Source organism: Pezoporus flaviventris, unplaced genomic scaffold (assembly GCF_033815535.1).
Source record: "Pezoporus flaviventris isolate CSIRO_AGI_PZ_B2104156 unplaced genomic scaffold, CSIRO_AGI_Pfla_v1 ptg000013l, whole genome shotgun sequence".
Classification (NCBI taxonomy): Eukaryota; Metazoa; Chordata; class Aves; order Psittaciformes; family Psittacidae; genus Pezoporus; species Pezoporus flaviventris.
In genome coordinates, this window is record NW_026892561.1 from 7163523 (window position 1) to 7187627 (window position 24105).

General features: G+C 40.3%; 2 protein-coding genes across 6 annotated transcripts in view; both read left to right on the plus strand.

Moving 5' to 3' along the window:
• The window catches only part of TESK2 (testis associated actin remodelling kinase 2), a 121150-nt gene that overhangs the window by 88130 nt on the left and 8915 nt on the right, over positions 1-24105 (plus strand). For 4 of the 5 annotated variants that reach the window (XM_061451402.1, XM_061451403.1, XM_061451401.1 and 1 more), the window contains 5 exons: positions 7160-7306; positions 17594-17676; positions 19362-19437; positions 21010-21093; positions 22223-22309. In XM_061451402.1, the coding sequence (XP_061307386.1) occupies positions 7160-7306; positions 17594-17676; positions 19362-19437; positions 21010-21093; positions 22223-22309 (477 nt within the window). The remainder of the gene's footprint in view (positions 1-7159; positions 7307-17593; positions 17677-19361; positions 19438-21009; positions 21094-22222; positions 22310-24105) is intronic. The other variant, XM_061451404.1, reaches the window with a different exon arrangement.
• LOC133268405 (selenoprotein Pb-like) overlaps positions 1-24105 on the plus strand; it is a 92151-nt gene that overhangs the window by 39531 nt on the left and 28515 nt on the right. The gene's annotated exons all lie outside the window — the stretch shown is intronic.

The following is a 24105-nucleotide window of genomic DNA, read 5'->3' on the forward strand; positions in this document are numbered from 1 at the left end:
CTGCAACCCCTGCAATTCTTGTATGGTCACTTTCTGATATCCTGCCAACATGTCTAGGTTAATAAGAGTGAGAAGATGCAAGCTTCTCAACTGTTTATGGTGTGAGGGGGAGAGAGTGGAAGGAGAGATGACTACTGCCTCGGATTAGATTTTCTTGTTAGTTGCGTGTATGAAGAAATGCAGTCCCGTTCTGTCTGGGATTTTTTTCTTATATATTTTCCAGTCAATTCAGTTTGTAATGCTCTCGTCCCCTTCCCACTTCACCCCGGACCCCAGGAAACATAGCTCTGAATTAACAAGTGGTTTGTAGTTTCACTTCACTTATCAGCCTTCCAAACCATTCAGAAACTGAGTTGTACAAGAAGATTGCTTTTATGTTTGCTTTTTTACACCACTATAAATAGGGATCTTGGTGCATTCTGTAATGGCCAATAAAGTGTTTGAGCATCCACAAATGTAAATGGACATTGTGGCACAGCTGGAGTGTTGAGGCTTGGAAAAGCACTCTGAAACAGCTCAAGCCCACTATTCCTTGTGCAGAATTTAAACCAAATTTGTACTAGGAGAAGTGTTTGTGTGCTGTAACTTTTGTGCTCGGGAGATCCTTGTGGCTCTTTTATGTCAAACAAAGCAGCAAACGGGTTGTTTGTCTGGAATTTTGCAGGCACATAATCTGTGGGCTGCTACTGCTGGTATCTTTGTGGGGAAGGTGAGAAAAGACCTTATTTAAATAAGAGGCTCCTGTTGGGGGCTAGAGCTAGCTTCTAGGCAGAATTGAGTGTATAGTATGTTTGAAATGCTGTCATTATGGGTAGAGCCGTCTGCTCTTAACAGAAATGTTATTGTAGAGATGCTGTTTCTCATGCCAGTGTCAGCAACAAGGTACTTTCTCTTCTGTGCCTGTGTACTAATTTATGCCATTGCTAGCTTGCCATATCCCAGATTCTTATCTGCACTGAAACTGGGCTCTATTTAGAATCCAAATGGTTATGACTTCAGATTATAAATGCAGGGGTTTTGTTAGGCGTTCTTTGCTTTCTGATTTTTTCTGCTAATATAATTACAGGAAAAAATGGTTATCAAGGTCAGTTTGTATAGATACACTGGGAGTGTTTTCCGGTTCCAACAAAATAAGCTTATTTCCTGAAATATTTCAAAGCTGAATATGAATGAGTATCCATAAACCTTGTTTCATACATATGGGTTGCAACAGTGGATTGTTGCTAGGTGCCTGCAGTTGAAGCCTTCCTTCCAGTAATCTGTTTCTAGCAGCAGGCAAGCAAGCGAACATGAGATTTTTTTGATTGAATGGAATGACAGGAAAGGGATAAATTCATCATGCTGACCATAAGAGCTGTTGAATGTAGAGAACTAAAGGAAGACAGATCTTTCCATATTCTTTTCCATGCCAACACTTAAATGTTTGGAATGCAACAAATGGTTCTCATTACAGCTCCTTCCTCAGTGCATGTCAATTCTTGTTTGCCCTTATAAAATAAGCCATGCCTATGCAGGCCTTTTTAGAAGGAGGAGCCAGTGAATCAATCAGTGCCACAACTGACACGGAAGAAGGAACAGAGGTAGATCTGTTGCGTTTCTTGGCATTTGGTTCTGAGTTCTGATGAGTAACTAGGCTGTAACAATTGCATGAGGAAGCTTGTGTTCTTCTCTATGAATAGCTGACACTTTGTAAAGATTATTTTAATCCTGTAATGGTTAACACCTTTAAATAAAATACATAATTCTTTAGCAAAGAACTGAATAGTGTCTACTGGTTGAGAAATTGACTTTAGGTTAAAGAATCCCCCCCCTGCCTTTGGTTTTTATCAGCTGAGGAGCAGGAAAGAAAAGTGGCCTTTAGAGGAAGACTTTTGGCTTTACTTCTGCTCTTTCAATCAGACTATTTTTCCCAGCCACTTGAGCCCTTCTGGTCCCTCATGGAAAACTCTGAGCTTTGTTCCAAAACGTGTCTGCTTCACCTGCATGTTCTGACTCTTTTGGTACTTGTGTTTTTTTCCTTGGCAACATTAGTTCACCTGCTGTTCAAAAGAACACTCATACAGCCCAAATTAAACATTCAACTTGTTCTGGTTTTAATGTTTTGATTTATTTAGTGCACTCACTGAGTTAGAAATGGAAGGTTACTGCTTAGGGGTTCTTGGGTGAGGTAGGTTTGTGTATTTTTAAACCATGGGAGGTTTTTTTTTAACAAATGGAAGTCTATGAAGTAACTTAAGGTCAATTTAATCTGGTAGTCAATTTTGGTGTATGAACATATACAGTATCTCATATTGTAGATTTGAACATACTGAGGTTCTCTTTCTTTTCCAGTTCTGAACAGTTGAAGCTAATGAAAAAAGTGAGGGAAATGAGGAAATTTCCAGTCCTCCCACTGTAGCTAATTATGTCACTTGTGGCAGAAGGGTGCATCGCCTTGTTGTCTTGCAGCCAGAAGCCTTCAAAGTAGTTACTTAGTGCCGACTGTGACAGATGACTGTTGAACATATGAGAACTGAAGGGTGGGTTGTGTCCTCCTTGGAATGGGTGGTTTAAAACTTCTGCAGATAGCTGAGTGTAAAGATCTCAACTTTATTAGTCATGAAAGTTACCTTCTTACTTCCAGCATTAGAAATGATACAAATATGCAAGCTCTATCTCTTCTGACACTGCTTCAATGCATGTTGCCAATGTCTGCAATGTTACTATTATTCTTTCCAAGTAGAGTCCAACTATGAATTCTGGCTTTTGTTCTGACGTCTCTCTAACTTCTCCCCATTGAAGGCACTACAGCCACAACTCTGGTTTCTCTTTTCTCCTGCTTCTCTGCCTGTTTTCTTCATTGGGCTTTTCCAGTATAGTTCATTGCTATCTCAGTGTTTGTCTTGTAGTTCTGGGTCCCCAGAGCTCTTTACTCACCTCATTTGGTCTCTCCACACCTACTTTTCTTAACCACTTAATGCATTGCCTTTGGCAGCATTTGGGCAACTGTATAGGGGTGTCTTGTGGTTATTCGTTGCTTCTTAAATGGCAAGCTGTGACATTTAAAGCTGAGAAAATAGTGGGCCAACTTTTTTCTGGCTTTCTTGTGCAGTGGTGGTTTATTTATGTTAGACCTACATATTGAAAGAGTATTTGTTTTCAAAATAGTATTGAAAACTCTTTGCAGTTGCTCTCAGTCTTTCCCCACAGAGTTGGCAATATTTGGAGTCTTTGTTGTTGAGCAGTAACTACTGGAATCACATCACATGAATCTGATGAGCTTTTTCTTTAAAAGCTTCTAGTTCTCATATTAGTGTGCTCAAACCTTTATTTTAAATTTGGAAGGCTAAAATCTGCCTGCTGAAGTTTAGTATTAATATCTTGAAATTAACCATATAATGCTTTATGTGAGTACCATTATACCCTGAATTTCATTCCATTCCTCATTTCATATGCTTGAGTTTGATAATGTCTTGCAAGGAAGCAGTCCTACCATGCTGTTCTTAGGTTAAAATTGCATTGTCCCCTGTGCCCTGACTCTTGTGTGGGAAAGGGTTATATACTGCTGCTTTTGCGTTTTGTAGCATTAAGCTATTACATCAGAAGCCTCTTCAAGACTCTTTGATCCAGAAAGCACCTACGCTTGGCTGAGCTTCTGGGTAGCTTGTCCTTCAAAGAAGCTGCTGCCCTCTTGCCTTAGAAGGTTTGGGAGAGGCATAAGAAATAAGTTTTGCTGATCTTCGCTTGTACTAACAAAAGCCTGAGCTCTTAACACAGATAAATTTTATAGGAGAGATTGTTTTTGTGGGCTAAAATACCAAGTCCTTTCAACCAGTGTCAAATTTACTGTGGTGAGTTGTAATAAATGCAAAAATCAACAACCTGAAGCGGTTACTTTCAGATTCTGGCAACCAGATAAACTGAGTGTGTTGGTGTCCTGTTACATGACAAAAAGCTAGCAGGAGGAATAATGGGTAGCTGTTTCACTGCAACCTGATGATACTGGGTTTGAAAAGGTCTGAACACTGCTCCATTTAGCTGTGAGGTCTCTTTATGAAACGTAGTGGCCTTTGCTTTCATTGTCATAGCCCGATCAGATCTCTGCTCCAACTGCTTGTACACTTGTGCAATAGCTCTTGAATAATGCTTTGAGATGTTTGTGCTGTAGCCTTACTGTACCATCACTGAGATGCTTCAGGGACAAAACAAAATCCAGTATTCTCTTTGGGAGAGGTGCACATACTATCCTTGAGGATATTCTTACCACACAGAGCTGGTTTGTGCTAGTAAGAGACTGAGAACAAGTATTTTTCTTTCAGTCGCACTGGCCATTAGGAAATAATGTACATGATTTTGTGTCTGTTGCGAAAAGGCATTGTTGAAGAACTCTGGAAAAAAAAATAGGCCATCGTGCTGTCTGTCTGCATTATCAGCCTGAATGACTGGAAGAACTGGATTACTTACGTGATACGAGGGAGCACTGAACTCTGTGTGCTTCTTGCCTTAGGGACAATTCAGTACTCTGCAGGCAAATGTTACCTGTTGGCCAGCTGAAGTCTGAGATCAACTGGAGTCTGAAAAGATGTCAGTAGGAAACTCTTAGTTCAGTTCTTCACTTGGTGATTATCCTGCTGTGCTTCATAGAAATACACTAGAAATGAGAACTAAAACCAGAACTCTCATCTCCAATGAATGAGTCTGCTAGGTGGCAGTTTTGGATAGAAGGCCTAGTGGGTTTTGTGTTATGTGCTAGAGTCAGGTTTGAGCCTTGCCCTTGCAGCTCCTGCATGCTGTGTCCTATGGGTGTGTCAGTTGTCACCCAGCTCTTGTTAGAATCCAGTTCTTGCAGTCAAGATGGGTGTATGACCCTACCCTGCTAGCCAGTGCTGAGGGAATAGCTATATTAAATACACTTAACTAATATGGCAGCAGTGGATCAAATCAGTAGGCTGCTTTATTGAAAAGGAAAGCACAAGCTTAAAATAGTAGCTAGCTATTGTCACAGTTCAGTGTGTATGCCAATGCTCTCTTACGGGTTGCTTGTTTTATTTATAAGCATTTCTGGAGCAATTACTGTCATGGTATGGCACAGTTTGACCCTAACCGAAGTGGAAAGCCAGGCCAGCAATTCCCTTCCCCCTTGCATTCTCTTGCCAATGAATTAAAGCTTGGTAGTACTGTATGAATGGTCTGTTATTGCCCAGTCAGAAAGGTGAAATGGTTTGAGATAATTGATGTGTCACTTTATAATGGGGTTATTGAGCTTTAGTGCCTTGTGTTCCAGGTTGGTCAATATTGTTCTGATTTGAACATAACTAGGTGTAAAGTGCTGCTCAGTGTTCCAAGGAAGCTGAGAATATAGAAGTTATTGTAGAAATCTTATTCGCCATTTTTTCCTTAAGCATGCTAGTATCTTGTGATTAAAAAAAAATTAAAGAATTATATTGAGCAGTGTGTTTGAGGTCAAGTGCTCTATAAAGTCATCTAGCTCTTGTAGGGGTTCAAATAAAAGCAAGGAGAGAGAAAGATCAAAGTTGGGAAAGCTCAAAGCAGCGTTGTTTCCAGCCGTGAGTCTTGTTGGCTGCAGCTCTGTCCAGTTGTTCTTGAAAATCTCCAAGGATGGAGATTGCATAAACTCAGAGTGACCTGTTCCAGAGCTACTCTGCTCTCCTGACTCATGCTCCTAACATAAGGGACAGGTTGTTGAGGAGAGAGAGAGAGGTCATGTCCTGGATTGCCAGTGAAACGCACTGCTGTGCTGGGGCTCGGAAGAACTCAGCTCCCAGGGGATATGCCAAGTAGCTGAGGGGAGCAGTGGAGCCCCACACCGCTTTGTGGCAGTTAAACATTGGTTTGTGCCTCATTTGGCCAAACAACTTAGCCTCGTTACACAAGTTTCACAAGGAACTATTTATCTGCTGAAAAAGGTTTTCAAAATTAACAGGCGAGCTCAGAAGGTAGGGCCTAACTATCTATGTGTGCTCTTTCCTTATCATAGCATAGTCTGAGTGCATCAGCTGCACCCACACTGTGTGTGGTTCATATTTGCTTGTGGTTGAGAAGCTCAACAAAATACAGCGAAGTTCAAAGTTTCTGAGACACCAAGGCCTGTAATTATGATTTTTATTTTAACGTGATAATGGTGGCACGTGTTTTTTCTGGGTGAATGACACAGGAAAGTGCAAAGCCTCTAGAGAGAGAGTTGGAGAGCTGGCTGGCACAAAGGAACACAGTTGGTGCAGCCTGCCACGCTGTTTCATGCTTGGACCAGGCTTGGGACCAAATTATCCTGTCTGCTTTGCTGTGATTTTTCTTGAGAGAAGTCACTGCATTGATGCCAGGTTTTGTTTCTGGAGTGAGCATTTTGCTTTGTTGCTGGTGGGGTGGGGTATCAGGGAGTGAAACAAGAAGCTACTCAAGCACAGCATAGCTGCCCTTTGGTATGAAAGGTCTCTACATAAAGCATAAGCCCACTGTTGCTTAATGATTATTTGAGCAGTGGAGCTGCTATGTCTTAAACCTGGGTTATATTTCTTAGTATTATCTGGGTGCTGCTTTGTTTCACAGTCTTTTGTAAAATTTATCTTACACCTAATGTAGGTTTCTTTTCATGAGGACTACCATTTGATGGGGTTGATGCAGTGCTGAACGCAGGGAATCAGGTTGCTGATTAGGACTTGTAGATAAGAGCAGTGCAAAACTGTAATTTACTGCAACGTGTTGCAATGTTTTTCTTTGCTGCTTTTTCAGTTTAGGGAATTGATATCTGGGAACTTGATCATGCTCTTACACCTGGATACTTAGACCTCTCTTTGTTGACTCTTTCTGTATGAGAGTCAGCTCTTCATCTTTTTTGACCTTATTTTACTCACACTGAGAGGGTGATACTGTATTGTAGGTATTTCTGAAGGGTTCTTATAAATACCAGTATTTAAATGTTACAGAGTTAATGCAGTGGTGGCTGTGCATGCATCTTTAACATAAATGCTTTGGTACAGCCAGCGAAGGGAGACATTTTTAGACTCTCTTGACCTGCAAACTTTGTGCCTGCCTAGCCCTTGAGGAAAAAAAAAACAGCTTTCAGTGGTAGCTGATCTGAGGACATTTACATAATGATGAATCTTACATTCCTGACAATATATGGAGTTAAATAATTACTAATGTTGCTTTGTATTTTCAGTACATCAACTGTGGTAACCTGGAACAACTATTAGACAGTAACCAGCATCTGCCCTGGACAGTGAGGGTGAAACTGGCATATGACATTGCTATGGGAATCAGCTATCTTCACTATAAAGGCATTTTCCACCGAGACCTTACATCCAAGGTACTGTTTGTAAAATTAAGGGAACTTTTTAATGAAGTTATTAGAACTACTTGTTTGGTTCTTTCTCTTGCAGTAGAGAACTGCAGTTATATAAGGTGTGATCTAAGACATTTTGAGAAACAAATTGTCATAGAGTTTATAGGATTCAAATTTTCCTCAGTGTGTTGATAGTTTGTATGCAAACTGGAGAAATAACTATCCTGAAGGAAGGTCACTCTTTAAATGAGTTCAGATTAGGATTTCCCAGAAAGCGGAGTTTTTTAGTTCTGTATTATGGCTCAGTGAAGTATTTTAAATCCCTGGATAATTAAGCGTAACAATCTAACATTTGGAAAAGGTTAATCATACAAAGAACCCAAATTGAGGAGATTACCACAAATGCACTTTAAAATCTCCTTGTTGTTTTTGTTTCCTCATAAATTTCGCAAATCATCTTCTGTAGGAAGAGTGACCTTTCATTACTAATTCAGCATTGTGTTGTCCACAATCCTGGTTTAAATTTCCTTCCTTTTTAAAGTCAGTAAGATCAACACCATTTACCTGAAATTTTGAAAGTTCAAAATTCCCTCCTGAATGTTTCAGTGGCAGTTTTCAATTGACACAGATTTTTTTTTGCACTGCTTTGGTGACAACTTGTCTGAATTTAGTTGGCTAAAGTAGCTCATTCAAGCTCAGCTAGAATATTGACAGAGGAGCACTAAGCTCCCATGAACAAATTGCCCCAGTATTCACACTGGGTCTTGCCATCCGTTGCAGCCTGAGCTGAGGGCTTTGCTGTCCTGTCTGTCCTGTTGTCTGGAGCTAATGAGCTAGCTTAAGCTCACTGGTGCCTTGCAATGTGAAAGTACTCTACCACTGTTCTTGGGAGGACTTCATAATGTTGCTTCAGTCAATAGCATCTAGCAGAATGTTATCTTAGCCTAAAAGGAACTGTTTTTTAAGATTAGAAACAGCTTTTAAAAACAAAACCACAGCACCATGCTTTTACAAATGTGAGTGACTACTAAACCTCCATCCAGTTTTAGGGGTTTTTAAAGCTGCCTCACTGCAGTGTTAAACAGATGAAGAATGTGCATTTAGCCAAGGGGAAAAATACCACAACTGGTAGGTCAAAGAAGTATTTCAGTGAAGTCATAAAATGTTTCCTTGGGTGTCCTTTTTGAGTGCAAAATACTGAATTACTCAAGGAAAAATATCACATTTATGAAAAATGTCCAGACTTGAAGTCATGTCGCTTTGACATGATACACTTAGAAAGCTCCATTTCAGTCACCTTACAGTGTGCAGATAAGAGATGTGTAAAAATAACTGAAAAGATTACTTACTTTTCCCCTTCTTTTTACAGTTCAGAATGTATTTTAGCATAGAGTGAGGAAGTAGTTACTGCAGGGAACCAAAGTAACTAAGGAGAACTCTGCCTGCAGCATTTATTGTAACACATGCTGTGGTGGCTAGTCATATGAAAATCAATTTCCTGAGGCCTCTGTGAATGCCTTTATTCAAAGCTCTACATAAATAATTTGTAATTCCCCGGAGCTGCCCTACCAATGCTTCAATATTATCTATTGTTGAATGTCAGTTGTTTAGAAACGCACCCGCTGGAGGAGTGCCTGGTTTCACTGCAATAGCAAACTCATCAGTGGCCACAGGAAGTAATAAGGATTATTTAAAACAACAAAGCAAACCCTAAGAATTTAGTAATGCCTATGTTATATTTGCATGGTTCTTAGCACTAAAGGTATAGTATCTGCGTGGCATAAGCTGGAAGCTGTTGGGATAAAAGTTTAGGTCATCAGCTATAGTCTGCATTTTCCAGCTTCTCGGGCTGTATTTTTCAGTTTCTTTGGGGTTTTTAGGGTTGGTTTGTTTTTTGTTTTTATTTTTTTAAATCTTTTGAGGTGATACATGCACTTGCTTGTTGTGTTTGGGAAGGGAAGTAGATGAAAAAGCCTGTCCTTAAACACCTGGGTACTTGTGAATTTTATTAGTATATTATTTTACTGAGAAAATAGACTTTAAATCTGTTGGGCAAATGGCTCTTCTTTTGAGTAAATGTTTGCCCTGCTGGCTGGGTAAGTTTGCTTCGTTCCAAAGCAAGAAGATTAAGATAATAACCATAGCAAAAATCTGCCACCAAAATTTTCAGCTCTTGACTGTGGCTTTTGGCTGCTGCTTGAGAAGATGGCTTGTGTTTAACCAGGTTTGTACTGATGGTGGAATGAATTGTGTGAGAAAACTGAAGGAAGATGTGATGAGCCCCTTCCTTGGGAGAGAACTTGTGATCTGCATTGAAGTGTGTTATGTTGTCCTTCTCTCTTTGGTGAACTTCAGTAATTGATGTGATGGCTTTATTAATCAAATGAAGGCAAAGACAAGGATTTAGTCTGCAAACATCAGAGCAGACACTGAGTTTGCAGGATGGGAGAGTGAGGTATCCTTCTAGGAAACTTGTTGGCCCTGAATGAACTACAAAGAGGATGAAACTGAGACTTTATGTGCAGGAATGTCTCCATTCTTTAACTATTACACTTATCACAATAACCCACTGCAAATTATCTCTTTAATATGTATTTTACTATAAAAATCATTTGAGATTAATTTAGACCTGTGCTTCTGCCTTTTTACTGTTTCTGATAACATCCAATTCCTGCAGCTTCTGGAGCAAGTGGCATGAATACATGAAGTTTATTCTGTCAGTTATGGCAGCAGAGTTGTTCTGCTCTGACAGTAACATTGTCTGTGTCTATGTACTGGATGCAGGAAATCTTAAAGGAGGAAAGGTTCCTATCCCCTGCGAATCTAAGAGTGAAAGATCTTAGTGGTTTTGACAATTAGTATACAGCAGGGTGGTCTCTCCTCCTAATTGCACTGTGTGAAGAGTAGCAAACCAGCACTGATACTGCAGAAAGCTACAGGGGATAACGGCAGAGAAGAGTAAATGTAGGTCATTATAGTCGATGTAGCAGCCCAGAGGGGATGTCAGCCCTGACATCCCACTGCTGCCCTTCCTGCTGCCCTTCTGTCAAAGGGAGAGGCAGTGCTTGCTAGAAGAGAGTGTGCTGCCCAGACAGCCAAGACTTACCCATGTTGTGAGCCCCTCCATCCTTACACTGCTGTAGCTGATGAGGCTGATCTGCTGTGATCAAGAGCAATAGCCTAATTTGAATCTGTCAGAAGGAAGAGCGGTCAGATTGGCTGTTTCCAGTCTGCTGATAGGTGTGTGAGCAGGGTGACTTGTATGTTTTGTAAGCCAATAAATGTGTCCTCACTTTCGACTTGTCATAAAGAGATTTACACAACAATTAAGCCATAGATGGGTTGTGACAACCAGCCTCATTGGCTCATTCCCTGTCCTCTATCCATATCACTGCAACCCTTGTGAATCATTTTTTTATTGGGGGCTTGTTGTAATGTTCACAAGGAGGATTTGCATCCTGGAATCATGAGTATTTTCTTCATCTTTCAGTGAGTCTCAAGGAGGTCTGGTTATGAATCTTAACTCAAAAGTCTTAGTCACAGAAGATGCAGTCATTAAAACAGAAATCATAATATGAAGTGTTTGAAGTGTTTCCACAGTAGCCTGTGGATTGTGATAAAGCTTTTTTTAATGACTTGTTTTGCAACTTTCTGCCTGTAGTTACAGTGTTTGAGAAAGCATAGGAAAAAAGTGTTCCGCTTGCAAAAAGAATAGAACAAAATCCTTTTGTACTTCACGCCTCAAAACAAGTATCTTACTACTATGCAGGGAGGTCCTTCAGCACCTTATTTATGCTGTATTTGCATTGCATTCAAACCCTGCCCTAGAAGCAGTGTTGATTTCCTTGGCAGTTTACACTAGTGACTCTCAAAGTATCAGTTAATTTATTCTTACATTATCTCTGAAATAAGGAAGAAGAATAAACTCAGCCTTATCAGAACAGATTAAAAGCAAGAATATTGGTGAATATTTGGTATGTGTTTTAAGACTTTGTTTGGAGTATTTCGCGTTTTACACATGTTTTAAGTTCAAGACAATATGCTCACTGACCTCAGAGGCAGTTGGAAGCATTACAGCACTTATAAAATAGTCAAGTTTGACCCCTGGAGGCAGAAAAAGCACAAGATTTGCAACAGTCTCGGGAAGATTTTGTTACTGACTTCCTTGTCACAGAATCCTCCTGTGATGCTGAGGAAGGCCAAAATCCAGATCCTGGGGCAACACTGCAATAACCTAAACCACAAGACAGAAGACCTTAATTTCCAGCCCAGGCTTTCTTTTTAATCTCTTCCCAGCCTTTCTTTCACCCTTCTGTTTCTGTGGTAAGAGTGGCCAGAGTCCTGACAGTAGTGGTCCAAGGGTTTTACGTACAGCCCCAATTCATTGTCAGTGTGAATGTGTGCACTGAAAGGTATAGAGGCCAGGTGAAAAACTGTGTGATCATGTAATTAAGGACTTTACCTTAATGTGTATGCATAAGGGGAAGAATGAAAGTTATTACAGGAGGTTTTGTATACCACCTTTTATGCGGTATTTCTTTTTTGATGTAGTGTATGTTGTGTGCAACTTCCCACTGATTAAAAATGATTCTGGAAAAAATGAATGGCATTATGCACTTCATTTGCGGAGTTAGAAGCTTGAGATTCATGGCAGAGGTGTCTGCTGCTTTAGTTAATACAGTAACTAATACAGGAGGTGGTTTTAATTAGTTTTTATTGCTACTTTTAATTATTACTAATAATCATGTGCTTTTGCTATGGAGCAGCAGGAGAGACTTTTTGGCAGTGAGAAGCAAACATCTAGGAGTCTGATCATACCCACTCTGTGACTATCTGATCCTTTCTGCTAGCATTCAATGCCAGCCTCTGCTCAGACTTTTCATCTAAGGCTCTTTGCTTCCAGTTCCTACCCCTGAACTTACTGTTCAGTCTCCTGGACTGGCTGACTGCAGTTACCCTCTTCCTATTGCTCTTGCTTGGAGCTTTGTACAAGCTATTTTTCTGCTTTCTGTTTTCTAATATGTTTAGCCATTTCTAGCTCTCTGCTTGTTCTGCTGCTCCAGGTTAGCTCTGTTTTACCACCACCACCTGTTTGCTATGCCTGTACTTTTACAACCTTGTAATACTCTTTGGGGTTTTCTTCCCCTTACCTCATGAACCTACCTCAAGACCCTGGTCTTGGCCCCTGCCAGCCCCTGGCTTGGACTCCTGCTCTGTCTGGTCACCTTACTCACTTTTCAAATTACTCAGAGCGTATGTCCGGTCTCAGTCTGATTTTTGCAGGGGTGGCAAAAGGTGCATCTTATACAGAAGTTTAATCATATTTTAAGTTGAGAACATGCCAAAGCTGGTATGACCCTAGAGGCTAATATTTTTGTTTGGCCTTTTTATTTTCATTATTTCAAAATTTGCTTGCAACACATACTCTGCGTTTGGTCTCCAGAGAGCTGAGTTGTCTTAACTGAATACCTCATTCCCTCAAAACCCACTAGCAAAGCTCTTGATTAAAAACAAATAGGCAAAACCCCAAACAGATGCCTTTTAGTTTTGCAGAACCATGTACAACTGAAAGCAAGGTCTTGTGATGAATAGTAGGTTGTGAGCAGTTTTAGGGAACACTGAGAGCTCCATTGATGATAATCTATGAAGAAATTCTAATCTTTGGGCATATATATATATATTATTTGGCATATATACACACACACACATATGCATTCATGTATGTATTCCTGCCAACATCTGCTTTCACTTCACGGTAAATGTGTATTGTCTTACCCCTCTTTCATTGAGAGAGGAGTAGTCTCAGTTACTAGGGGACAGTATCATGCATGTAAGCAATTAATGTGGATTAACTGATGTAACACAAATTCACTGCCTTTGGGCTTGAAAGTGACCTACCCTGACTACTTACCTAGTATGCTGTTTGCTTGTTTAACACAAAATAAAACCCAAGCAGTGAACAGAACCTTTGTCTGATGAGTCTCATACTTGCTGCTGTGGTTGTAAGGTCCCCTTTGTGCTAGAGTAAGCTCTCGTCTGGATATTTTGCACTGCAGGGGAGGGCTTGTGCTGAAAAAAAGTAGCCGTTACAGATGGTTATTTCTAATGATTGTCGCAATACTAAACTTTCACTGGTACTTAGGGACCCAAATGGAGCCTGTCCCTTAAACAAAACTGTTTTAGTTTCAAAAGTGTATCTAGTATTGTAAACTTCCTGTTGTATACATTTAATTGTCAGTAGTGTTTCTCCTAGGGGATAGCACTTTAAAACCAGCTGATACATCTCAATTGGCCTTTAAGTATTTTAATTCAGCAGCACTCATCAGAGGGTTGCAAATGACAGTAGCATTCCTGTATTTTCTGGAGAGCAATAAAATCTCCGAGAATTTTAGACTGGGTGTAAAATAAAACGATGGGGTTTCTTCGTCTAAGCAACTTATTTTTAACTTCAAAACTCTTGAGTCTATTTTCATTTTTGTTTATGTAAAAGGGAGAGTAGAATATTGCATTTGTCTTAGTAGGATTATGCTGTGCAAAGCAGATGTTAAGCTCCTGTAACACACAAAGGGGGCTTTATGTTCTTTCACATCTGTCTCTGCATAAACAGCTCTGTTAACTCTTTAGGGCTCATGTACAAAGCTCCTTGCTTCTATTAAGAGACTGCCTCAGGAAGGACTGATGGGGTCCCCATTTCAGGGGGGTGGGTGGGTGGAAATCCTTGAGAACCTAACTGAATTCAAATACTGCCCTCTTTGACTGTGTGAGCTGCCAAAAGAAAGAATGTCCCTGTCTGTGGAGGTCCAAAGAGAAAGCTTGGGAAGGTTGTCACGTTTTATTGCCTTGCAGCTTATACAAATAGTGCAATAGTAAGTCGAAAGCATTTTCCTAAAGCCCATGTTGTAAAGCTGCTTGGCATTTCATCTCATAGGCAGTTCTCGAGAGGCTCTTTGCACTAGGTAGGAGTTTGAATTCTCGTGCCTCTGTGCCAAAATCCATCAATGAAACTTCTTCGTACCAGATTGATATATTTTCTTTTTTGTAGAAACTGGGAAGTATCACTTTGGCAGAAGAAACGGTGCAGTATGCTCTATTGTACTTTTCCTACTAAGATATACCACCTTTACCTTAAATTTAAAAGCTCTTCTTTACTTTTGGTCTCTAATGGAGCTTTGTCCCTTTTTCATCCTGATTTATCTTGGCAGTACAGTTTGGAGTTTAGAAATTGGAGAATCTCAGCACAGAATGAAGCATAGGTATCTGCAAAACTTTGTTCTGAATGAGCAGTGCAGGCTTCAAAGGTGACATCTGGCCATGCTAGTGTCCACAGAAGAGGTTTACTACTGATTTTGATAGGAATGGGCTTCTGTCCTTTCTGGGTTCCAGGAAATTGGTGCTTAGTTGAATTAAATAAAACTTGTAAGAGCAAATAGTGATAGGACAAGGGGGAATGGCTTTAAACTGACAAAGGGGAAATTAGATTAGATATAAGGAAGAAATTGTTTACTGTGAGGGTGCTGAGGCACTGGCACAGGTTGTCCAGACAGGCTGTGGCTACCCCATCCCTGGCAGTGTTCAAGGCCAGGTTGGATGGGGCTTGGAGCAACCTGGTCTAGTGGAAGGTGTCCCTGCCCATGGCAGGGGGTTGGATGAGCTTTACAGTCCCTTCCAACCCAAACCAGTTCAGCTTTATTACAGTGAACATTTGTAGTGATACTGGCATTTTTTTTGACTGGTGCATGTTACCTGCCCATGGCTGGTTTAAGTGTGAATGAAAAAGTCACTCTTGTATATATCCTAATGAATTTAAATTCACTCAGCACTTCTTCATATGCAGACAAAAGACAAGCTTTCACTAGTGAGAGAGAATAGTTTAGCTTCCTTCTTCATGTCATTTAACATTATGCAGTCAATTGATCAGTGCTTTATAGCAGAAATGTTGCTCAGTGTTTCCCCTGTTGCCTGGTCATGGTGTGCCCTGCACCACCTCTGGACCCCACAGTGGTGGAGTGTCCACTCTGTTTGGTTTCTTGAATGGCCTGCAACTGAAAGGGAACCTAGCTTTGCTGCAGGCAGCTCCTGCTCATCCGGGAAGGAGCTCAGATCTGTCAGGTGGCATTACTTGGTAGCTAGATTTGATGTGCTATTGGTTTAATTTATGATTTATCCAGGAATAAGCTACTTGTATGATAGTTCAGTGCTGTACCTGAGAGCTGAGACTGCCTGGGGCTCGGTGGGGGGTCAGATTGTTCATCTTCAATTAGTGATGTATTGCTGTCTAATGGGATGTGATTGTATAATGGTAAGAAGGTGAAGAAAAATTTGCTGTCAGGATGATGTTGTATTTAAGCTTCCTTTTGGTGTCAAAGCAGACCATTAAATTATTGCAGCTCTCAAGGTCAGTAGAAATATTTTGTTGAAAATGGTTCTTAGCCTGGATTTAAACGTTCCCCTGAAATTCTGGACACCAGGGGTTATTGGCAAATAAACCTAATCCACAAACCTCAGAAGGTAAAATGAACTACTGCAGTCTTGCTGCTCAAAATGAACAAAATGTACATAGTTAAAGCTAACACAAGAGGGAAATCTAGATTATAAAGCTAGCTCTTTTATGAATCATAGAGGTTTCCTTTAAAAAATGGTGAATTACAAATCGTCTTTAATTCAAGAGAAATCTATGGCAGAAAATAACCAGGTAATTTGGCTGCATAAAATAGTATCAGCATTCTTGTACACTGCAAAACGTCTGGTATGGTCATGGACTAGTTTCTGTGTGGTACGCAGTGAAATTCCCCTCATCTGAATCATTTGAGTAAGATTTTTCAGAAAAGTTTTATCCTTCTCAGTTTTAAGTCCACTTACAGCGACAAAATGTTTAAACAGAGGCAAGCCGAATGAATGTGCTCTTTGATACAAGACAGCAAAGCCCGTAACTGAGAAGCTTTGCTGCTCTTTGGACAAGGTCAGTTGATTTAACTTGGGTACATGCTTATGAATCCCCACACTAACTGTACTTACTATACTTGAGTCATGCTAAACAAATAAAACTTTGCTTCTGAGGAGCCTGGGATGTGTTTCAAGAGGCTGGCATGCATTTTCTTTACATGATGGCAGGAATGGCTTGCTTAACCTTTTAATTGGCAGGAAGAAAACTCACTTCATGACCTGAGCCACAATCATCTCTGAATAATGTAAACAGTGATGACCTGAACTTGATCTTTCAGACAAGGGACTCTCTTTTCTTGGTAGCTGCATTATGCAGACAAGCTAATGCTCTGGGGTCAGCGAGGGGCTTTTGTGTATCCAAGCACAATAAAGCTAGAAAGTGTTTCCTGCTGTTTAGCTAATTAATGCAGGGTACCACTGTAGGAGTCAGCAGTGGTTTTGCTGCCTGTCACTGCTATTGTACTGCCTGCAGAAGGATACAGAGCAAGGCATGTGGTAAGGGAATGAATTCTCTGTCTTGCTGCACCTATTGCAGGACAGAAAAAGAACTTAGGGAAGTCGGCTCTCAATTCACTTGGTGAGAAGGGAAAAAATGCGGTACTGGAATGGTCAAAGCATATTTCTCAGAGTTTTAAATAAGTAACAAAAATAAATGGATAATGCTCTGTGTGTGATGTGATGCTGCCAGAACAGAATTGTATGTGTGTCCTTAAATTGCCCTCCTTCCTGACACTGGAGGGTACATCTGAACGGAAAAGATGGGCAGCTTTTTCCTGCTAGACTTTTCCCTTAAATCAAGTTTTATGATGTACCATAGAATAAATAATTTTATTTAAGACTTCAAATGCACATATAATGTTGTCACATGTATTTTTCCAATGAAAATCTACTGCAAAGTGGCGAGTTCCTTTTCAGTAGGTGGTGTAGAAAAATATACAAAGGCATTTAGAGCCTGCTCTGATCTTGTATTCTGGTCAGGTGCAGGCAAATTGTAAAGAGAAAATTGAAGGTGTCATAGTGAACCACATGTATTGCATATTTGAGAGTAAGAGAGCTAAATCATCTTAATTCTTGCTAGAACCTAACTGGATACGTGCTGCCTGTGGCTGCCTGCTTTCTCAGCAAGTTTTTAAGTAGATTATTAACCAAGTGTAATGCTGTTTGCAGCATCTTAAGTTTGACAGACACGTGATTGTGCAGGGGGGAGGGTAGGGGAAAAGGGTGGTTGCTTTCAGACAAAAGCTTCTCATAGATGAATGTCTTCCAAACAATACCTTGCAGTTTTGTCCCAGATTAAAAATAAATAAAACAAATGGTGTATGGGTTTCATGGCCAGACAATAACTCTTCTGTTTTTTTTTCCCCACAGAACTGCTTAATAAAACATGATGAGAATGGATACTCGGCAATAGTGGGAGACTTTGGTTTAGCAGAGAAAATTCCTGATCACAGGTACGTGAACAGTGAGATAAATACAGTGAGAGTTGCAGTGCGATTGCAGGTCAGAAGCTCTGATGAGCCGGAGTCCTGAGGCCATTACTGGATTGGGGTGATTTTGTAACAAATGTCTTCTGTTCGTTCCAAACTACTTTAATTGGCTTCTTTCATTTTCATAAACAATATTCAGTGCCATTGCAGTATTATTCTCTTTAACCTCTGGGTTAGTTGTTAAGATCTAGGTTTATAACAGAGATATTAAAATTACTGTCCAACAGCAGCTCACCATTTTGCTCTCCCTAGGATGAAATTATAATCTTACTCATGTGAGGGATGCACAGGTGACTGTCACAAGCTATTGTCACAATTGGAAATAGTCCTTTTGTCATCCCTCCATTAGGGAGATCAAGGACAAGGATTTCATTATTCTCTCTGTATATTGACTTGTGTATTTCAAGGTATTCTGGCTGTGAAATATGCTGTCAGATTTTCTCCAGTGTGTGCTTCTGTTTAAAATGAAAAGCCTTCTAGCTCTTTTGACTACAAAGAAAACAATAAAAGTCAGTCTCAGTTTCTCACTGTTTTTAAACTGCACATATCCTCAAGCTGTGTCTTGGGACGTCTGAGGGCTTGCATTAACATTGATGAGATACTGATCTAAAAGCTTAACAAAGTAGACATCTTAATTTCCAAACTACTGCTAAGTACAGCTGGTGTGTACCTTGTACACTCATGTGGAATCTCTTCCCTTTAAAGTGCTGACAGCTTCAGCTGTATTTGTACAAATCCATCACAAAATCAGGAAGGCATCCCAGGTGCCTTAAGGTGTTCTTAATAACCAGTTTTGAGATGCCCTGAAAACCAAGAGTACAGTAATAACTACAGTTAAGGGAACTTGAGACTAAAACAAATGACGTCATAGAATTGTTGTTAGCTACCACTTTGGTTTGATGTCAGTCTTGCCTCTGTTTTCAAATGCAGTTTGTTGTTTCCAGTTTGCTGGCTAGCAAGCTGTGCTGTTTTGAGGCCTTCAGAGGCCTTTCGTGTGGTTTTTAACTTCAGGGTCAGCTGGGTGGCAAGCTGGAGGCCTTTTTTTAAGGCTCTAGTATTAAGCCATACAGAAATACTGCAAATTTTTCAAATCTGCTCTATTCTGGTTACTTCTAGTTCTTCCCTGTTAAAGGATTCATCTGGTCAACCTTCTTATAAAAAATACAGTTTGCAAGCAGGCTGTGCTGAATACTTTCAGAGCTGCTTAGTGGTATACACATAGGGATGGATACCTGCATGGCTTGCTGCATAAATGGAGAACTTGACATCTAGCCTGAAACTGGTTTCCACAAACCTTTCTATGTACAAATGAAGGAGCCATCTCTGCCAAGAGTTTGGAAACCAAGCTATTGAACAGCCATGACCTTAAAATAATTTGTTTTTTTTTTTAAGTGGTTAGAAACTGGAAATAAAATATGAGCAACTGACTGAAGCTTTCTTTTTCTTTCACATTTTCCTCCTGCTATTGCATGACTCCAGTAGGAAACCACTGTACAGTATGTTGTAGAGTCCACTTGTATTGACTTTCCTCTACTGAAAGCTTCTCAGATACTTGGAATTATGTGAAAGTTAGTAGCATACCTGAGCATTTAATTAATGGTGGTTCTCTGTCTCCTCCTTTTCCCCCCATCTATCCCATATCTATATAGTGAGAAGTTACCAGTGGTGGGTTCACCCTTCTGGATGGCACCAGAAGTTCTCAGAGATGAGCCTTACAATGAAAAGGTAAGCACATGATATAAATGGACTTCAGTTGTCAGATGTTTGTCTTCAGTAGCTGTATACAAGATTTAAAGTTTCCATACAACTAAAATTACTGTTATTTTAATCTGTGACATTTCTGTATTGAGGCCATTCAGACTAAGAGAGAGTGTAGTTGAATAGCTATTTTAAATTCATGGTGTGGATTGTTATATGGAAATAGAGTTACCTTTAGTATAAATCACTGTTATGCTACTTCTATTCTGAAACACCCCATGTGTAGAAATATATGGTAATGGCTTGTCGACCTAACACAACAAGTCTTATGAGAGATATAGTGAAGTTGCTTCGCTGACCATACATTAGTGAAATCTGGGTAGAAGTAAAAGGTCTGTGTAGAAACTTTTGTAATTATATTAATTAAAAAATAAGTAAAAATAAATCAACATTTCTCAAGGTAAGATACCTTTAAAAATGTTCTCCAAAGGGATTTCTAAATTTTCCTATTTGTGGCATTGGGAAATGTTTTTTTTCAGAGGAGGATCAGATCATACTGGAATTTAGAAATAGCATTTTCAATCAAGCTCTTCTTTACACAGGATTTTCTCACAGCTTTTCTGTGTGAAAGCCCACATCCTGTACCTTTTTATAACTAGTACTCAATCTGTTTAATTGGTGGTACTTTTAACTTGCAGGAAGGCAGTAGCTAAATCAGTAATGAATGTAATAATTAGCATTTCAAAGCTTTTTTAACAGTTCCAGTTGACCTAAATTAATAATGTAGCACCCAAATCCATGGTGCCACATTCTTCACTAACCCGAGGGTGTGGAGGACTAAAGAGGAAGCGGGTCTCGCACCTCATCAGCATAAAAGATGACATAAGCCTGCCTGATGCATAAGGAATGAGGGATGTTGGCTTCTCCTCTGTAGACTTGTATTCCATGTTTTCCTAAATTTTATTACATGGTAAATCAGGTGGGTGGAAATCTGAGGAACTGTGCAGCTCCAAGGGTAGTCAGATAAGGGATTACTAAGCGTCATGGAAATTTCAATGGAAATTGATGCTGGTGTGCAGTGTTACTAGATATCTCAAGCTTTGGGAAAGACACTGTTTTGTCAGAGGTACTGAACTGTGAGAAAAGGTTTTCTTAAAACCAGCATTAATATTCTGGATAAGCTGTGATCCTGTGTATTCCAAACCCATCTTTCTAACCACAGTGATAAAGGGGCATGTCATGGTTTTGCTATGTTTTTAATTACTCCCATCTGTAAGACATCAAATGCGACTGCGCTGTTCTTTATGCAAAGGATTATTTATGGTTTGGTGGTTTTTTTTGTTTTTCCTTTTTTTTAATTTATTTTCTTGGAAGAGTTATAAAGTTACTGCTATTTGTGCAACAAGAATGCTTTACTGTGAGCATGTGCTTCTTTGCATGGAAAATGTTCACTATAATGCAGTTACTTAGTGTTGTAAGGCTGTGGTGTTGGTTTAGTTGTTTCGTGATAACCATTTGGAATAAAGAGAAACTCGGTGGCAGATAAGAACGCTGAGTATTCAGAGCTGAACCGTGTGCCTATATTTTTTCCTCTCTCAGGCGGATGTGTTCTCCTATGGTATAATTCTGTGTGAGATTATAGCAAGAATACAGGCAGATCCAGACTATCTCCCTCGCACAGAGGTAAGTGGTTACGTTTATAACATCAGTGGGAGGTGGTAAGTATGCCATGATAATGGCTGGCCTTTAGAACTGCTGGAACTGCTGCCAAAGATACGATGAATAGGTGTTACATTAAAAATAGCCTGTAAAAGGCTTTTGTCCTTCTGTGCTTTTATTGTAAGAAGCTTCACTGAAGACACTCTCACAGAGACTTTGTCCAGCTGCAGTCCTCATGGGAAATCCTTTCTGTCCCTAACTGGCAGAACACTGAGAGCATTGCAGCACAAACTCTTCCTTTTGTAGAGTGATAGCTCATGTAGACTTCTTGCCAGTTTTGGAGCAGAGCACTTCTGGCACACTGCGTGCACTAAGCAGCCCCTCCTTGTGAAAGGGGCAGGAGTTATGCTAGCAGCAGCTAAAATAAGCTCACCCTTACTTTTGCACAGACTGTGCTAAGCACCATGGGTCTGAGTTAGAATTGACAAATCAAATGAGGTGTTTCTTACTTAACTTGCCTTTTAGTTGAGTCCCATCTGCAGGGCAGCTTTTGGCCCTGTATTGGGGGTCTTCCAAATTGTCTATCCCCCTCTGGTTCTGAAAATGCAAAATTGCTTAGGTCTTCAGCTGCAGTAAATAACAGATCCTTTTGTTTCCCTGCCTTTCAGATTTTATAGTGCATTTAAGGAACTGGATAATTTGTATTACCAGTCTAACATCCACTGAAAATTTGAAAAATTAACTATCTATCTTAATTGGTAAATTTTAATCATAGCAAAGCCTCTGGTTTTATAGCAGGCTTTTAATTTACATGGTGAAAGTCACCAGGGTTAAACATCATAATGTAAAATGTTGCCTGTATGGATCTGGAAGCAGTATTTCAACTGCAATGGATTTGAGTTGAGTCCAGGAAGAAGAATGGGCTTTGAAGTCATTCTTTAACAGATACCTTGTATAATGTAATCCCCCTTGGGAATGCTGCAATTTGGATTGTGCATGAAGTTTTCTCAAAATACTCTGTGTATGACTGCTGAGAGATGGTGTTCGTGGTTATTCCTGATAACGCTCTATATACGACCCACTGAAAAGAAGATGCTTTAGGCCAGATAGCAGACCTTATTTATCTCTCTGTGCTATGTTCTGGTTTATACAGAATTTTGGATTAGATTATGATGCCTTCCAGCACATGGTGGGAGACTGTCCTCCTGACTTCCTCCAGCTGGCCTTCAACTGCTGTAACGTGAGTATCTTCCTTGAAGGGGAGAGGCCAAAACTGCAGTTCTCTAAATCCCTCTGTTTTTTGAAGATAGAGCTTAAAGCATTTACAAAAGAGACTTGACGAGCCTACCTATAAAAACAGCATACATACTGATAACCCAGAAAGTCCCCTTCAGTTTTTATAACCCTTTCCTTGCAAAAAGGTCTGTCTTGTGGTTTTGCAGTTCTGTGTTCTGTCATGCCAAACAAACAGGTCTGCACACTGAGCAGCTTCTTGCAGGCTGCTCAGGCTGCTCATAACCAGTTATATGCTATTGACACTGGCTGGCCCTCGGGCTCACAAAAATCCAGCTGTTATTGTGAACAGACCTATTGAGCCATGAAGAAAGAATTCTGAGTTGTTCTCACAAACAGAGGAGACAAATCACACACATACAAACACAGAAGTTTGAGTTGGAAGGGACCTTAAAGATCATCTCACTCCAATCCCCCTGCCCCAGACAGGGTCACCTTCCACTAGGGCAGGTTGCTCCAAGCCCTGTCTAACCTGGTCTTGAACACTGCCAGGGATGGGGCAGCCACAGCCTCTCTGGGCAGTGGGTGCCAGTGCCTCACAGGGATGAAAGTCTTCCCACTAAACTACTTTTAAAGTCTATATGATGCGTTTTTGGAAAGTGGGATAAACCTCCAAATCCCTAGCCTGTGTTCCAAAAAAGCAAACTTGGACCCAAATGACTGAATATCAGTAAGGCTATAGGCAATGTGCTGTGTGGAGTAAATATTCTGCCCATTATTCAAGTAAAATTATGATATAGTGCACACCTTCATGGCTCCTCCTGTGAAAATTCCAAGGAGGTAGATCTCTTGTGCATAATCCATAACAGAGGTTGTTAGTGCCTTTGTATAGTATACCAGTTTCTATGAAGTAAGGGAACCTGAGCTTCCACCAGATTCAGCTGAGGTTGGGAATGTCCAGTTTGCACAACTCAAGCTGAGGCAACTTCTAAAAATGTTACTGAACAAAACTATGACCAGGGCTCCGCAATGAGGCCACACTGGAGGCAATACCTGCACTGTGTGCAAGTGTTTGTAAGAAAAGTCTCATCTCTCCATGCTCTTGATGCTTATTTTTGTCCTGAGCTCGCTCTTTACTTTGTATTAGCACAAATGCACATGCTCAAAGGGAATGGTATAAAGGTAAGGGTGTGAGCAGGCGGGGGTGACTGCCACTCTTGACACAAGATAGCATAATTTAATTCTAAGAATATTTGTGGAACTTATTGTGAATAAACTACTTCACTCTTCTGATTTCACCTTCCTCACTCCTCTGATTTCACCTTCCTCACTCCTCTGATTTCACCTTCCTCACTCCTCTGATTTCACCTTGGTGCAGTGGAGCTTGCTTCACCAGGACAGTGGTACCTGGGACTCATGTTTATGAAGTGTTTTGACTACGTAAGCACTAAAGGGTTTGGCTAGAAGTAGGATTTGACTTTGGAAATCTCAACTCCCACCTGCAGACTCCAGAAATCGTACTGCATCCACACACGTGGTGCATGATTCAAAGCAGTTTTTCAGCACAGGTGAAATTCAGAGTAAAACTACTTATGGAGAAAGGCAAGTGACTGATCCTATATTCTCATGTAATAATTTGGTGTCTTCAGAGAAAACATTTTTTCTCTGGCTGATTACTGTCAGCTGCTGCTCCTGTATAATAAACATCCTTTCCCTGAACTGCAAGTGGAAATTAGTCTTGTGATCAAGCCGTTTATATGCTGATTTCAGTGTGGGGCATGCTATAACTCACTCACCACTTAC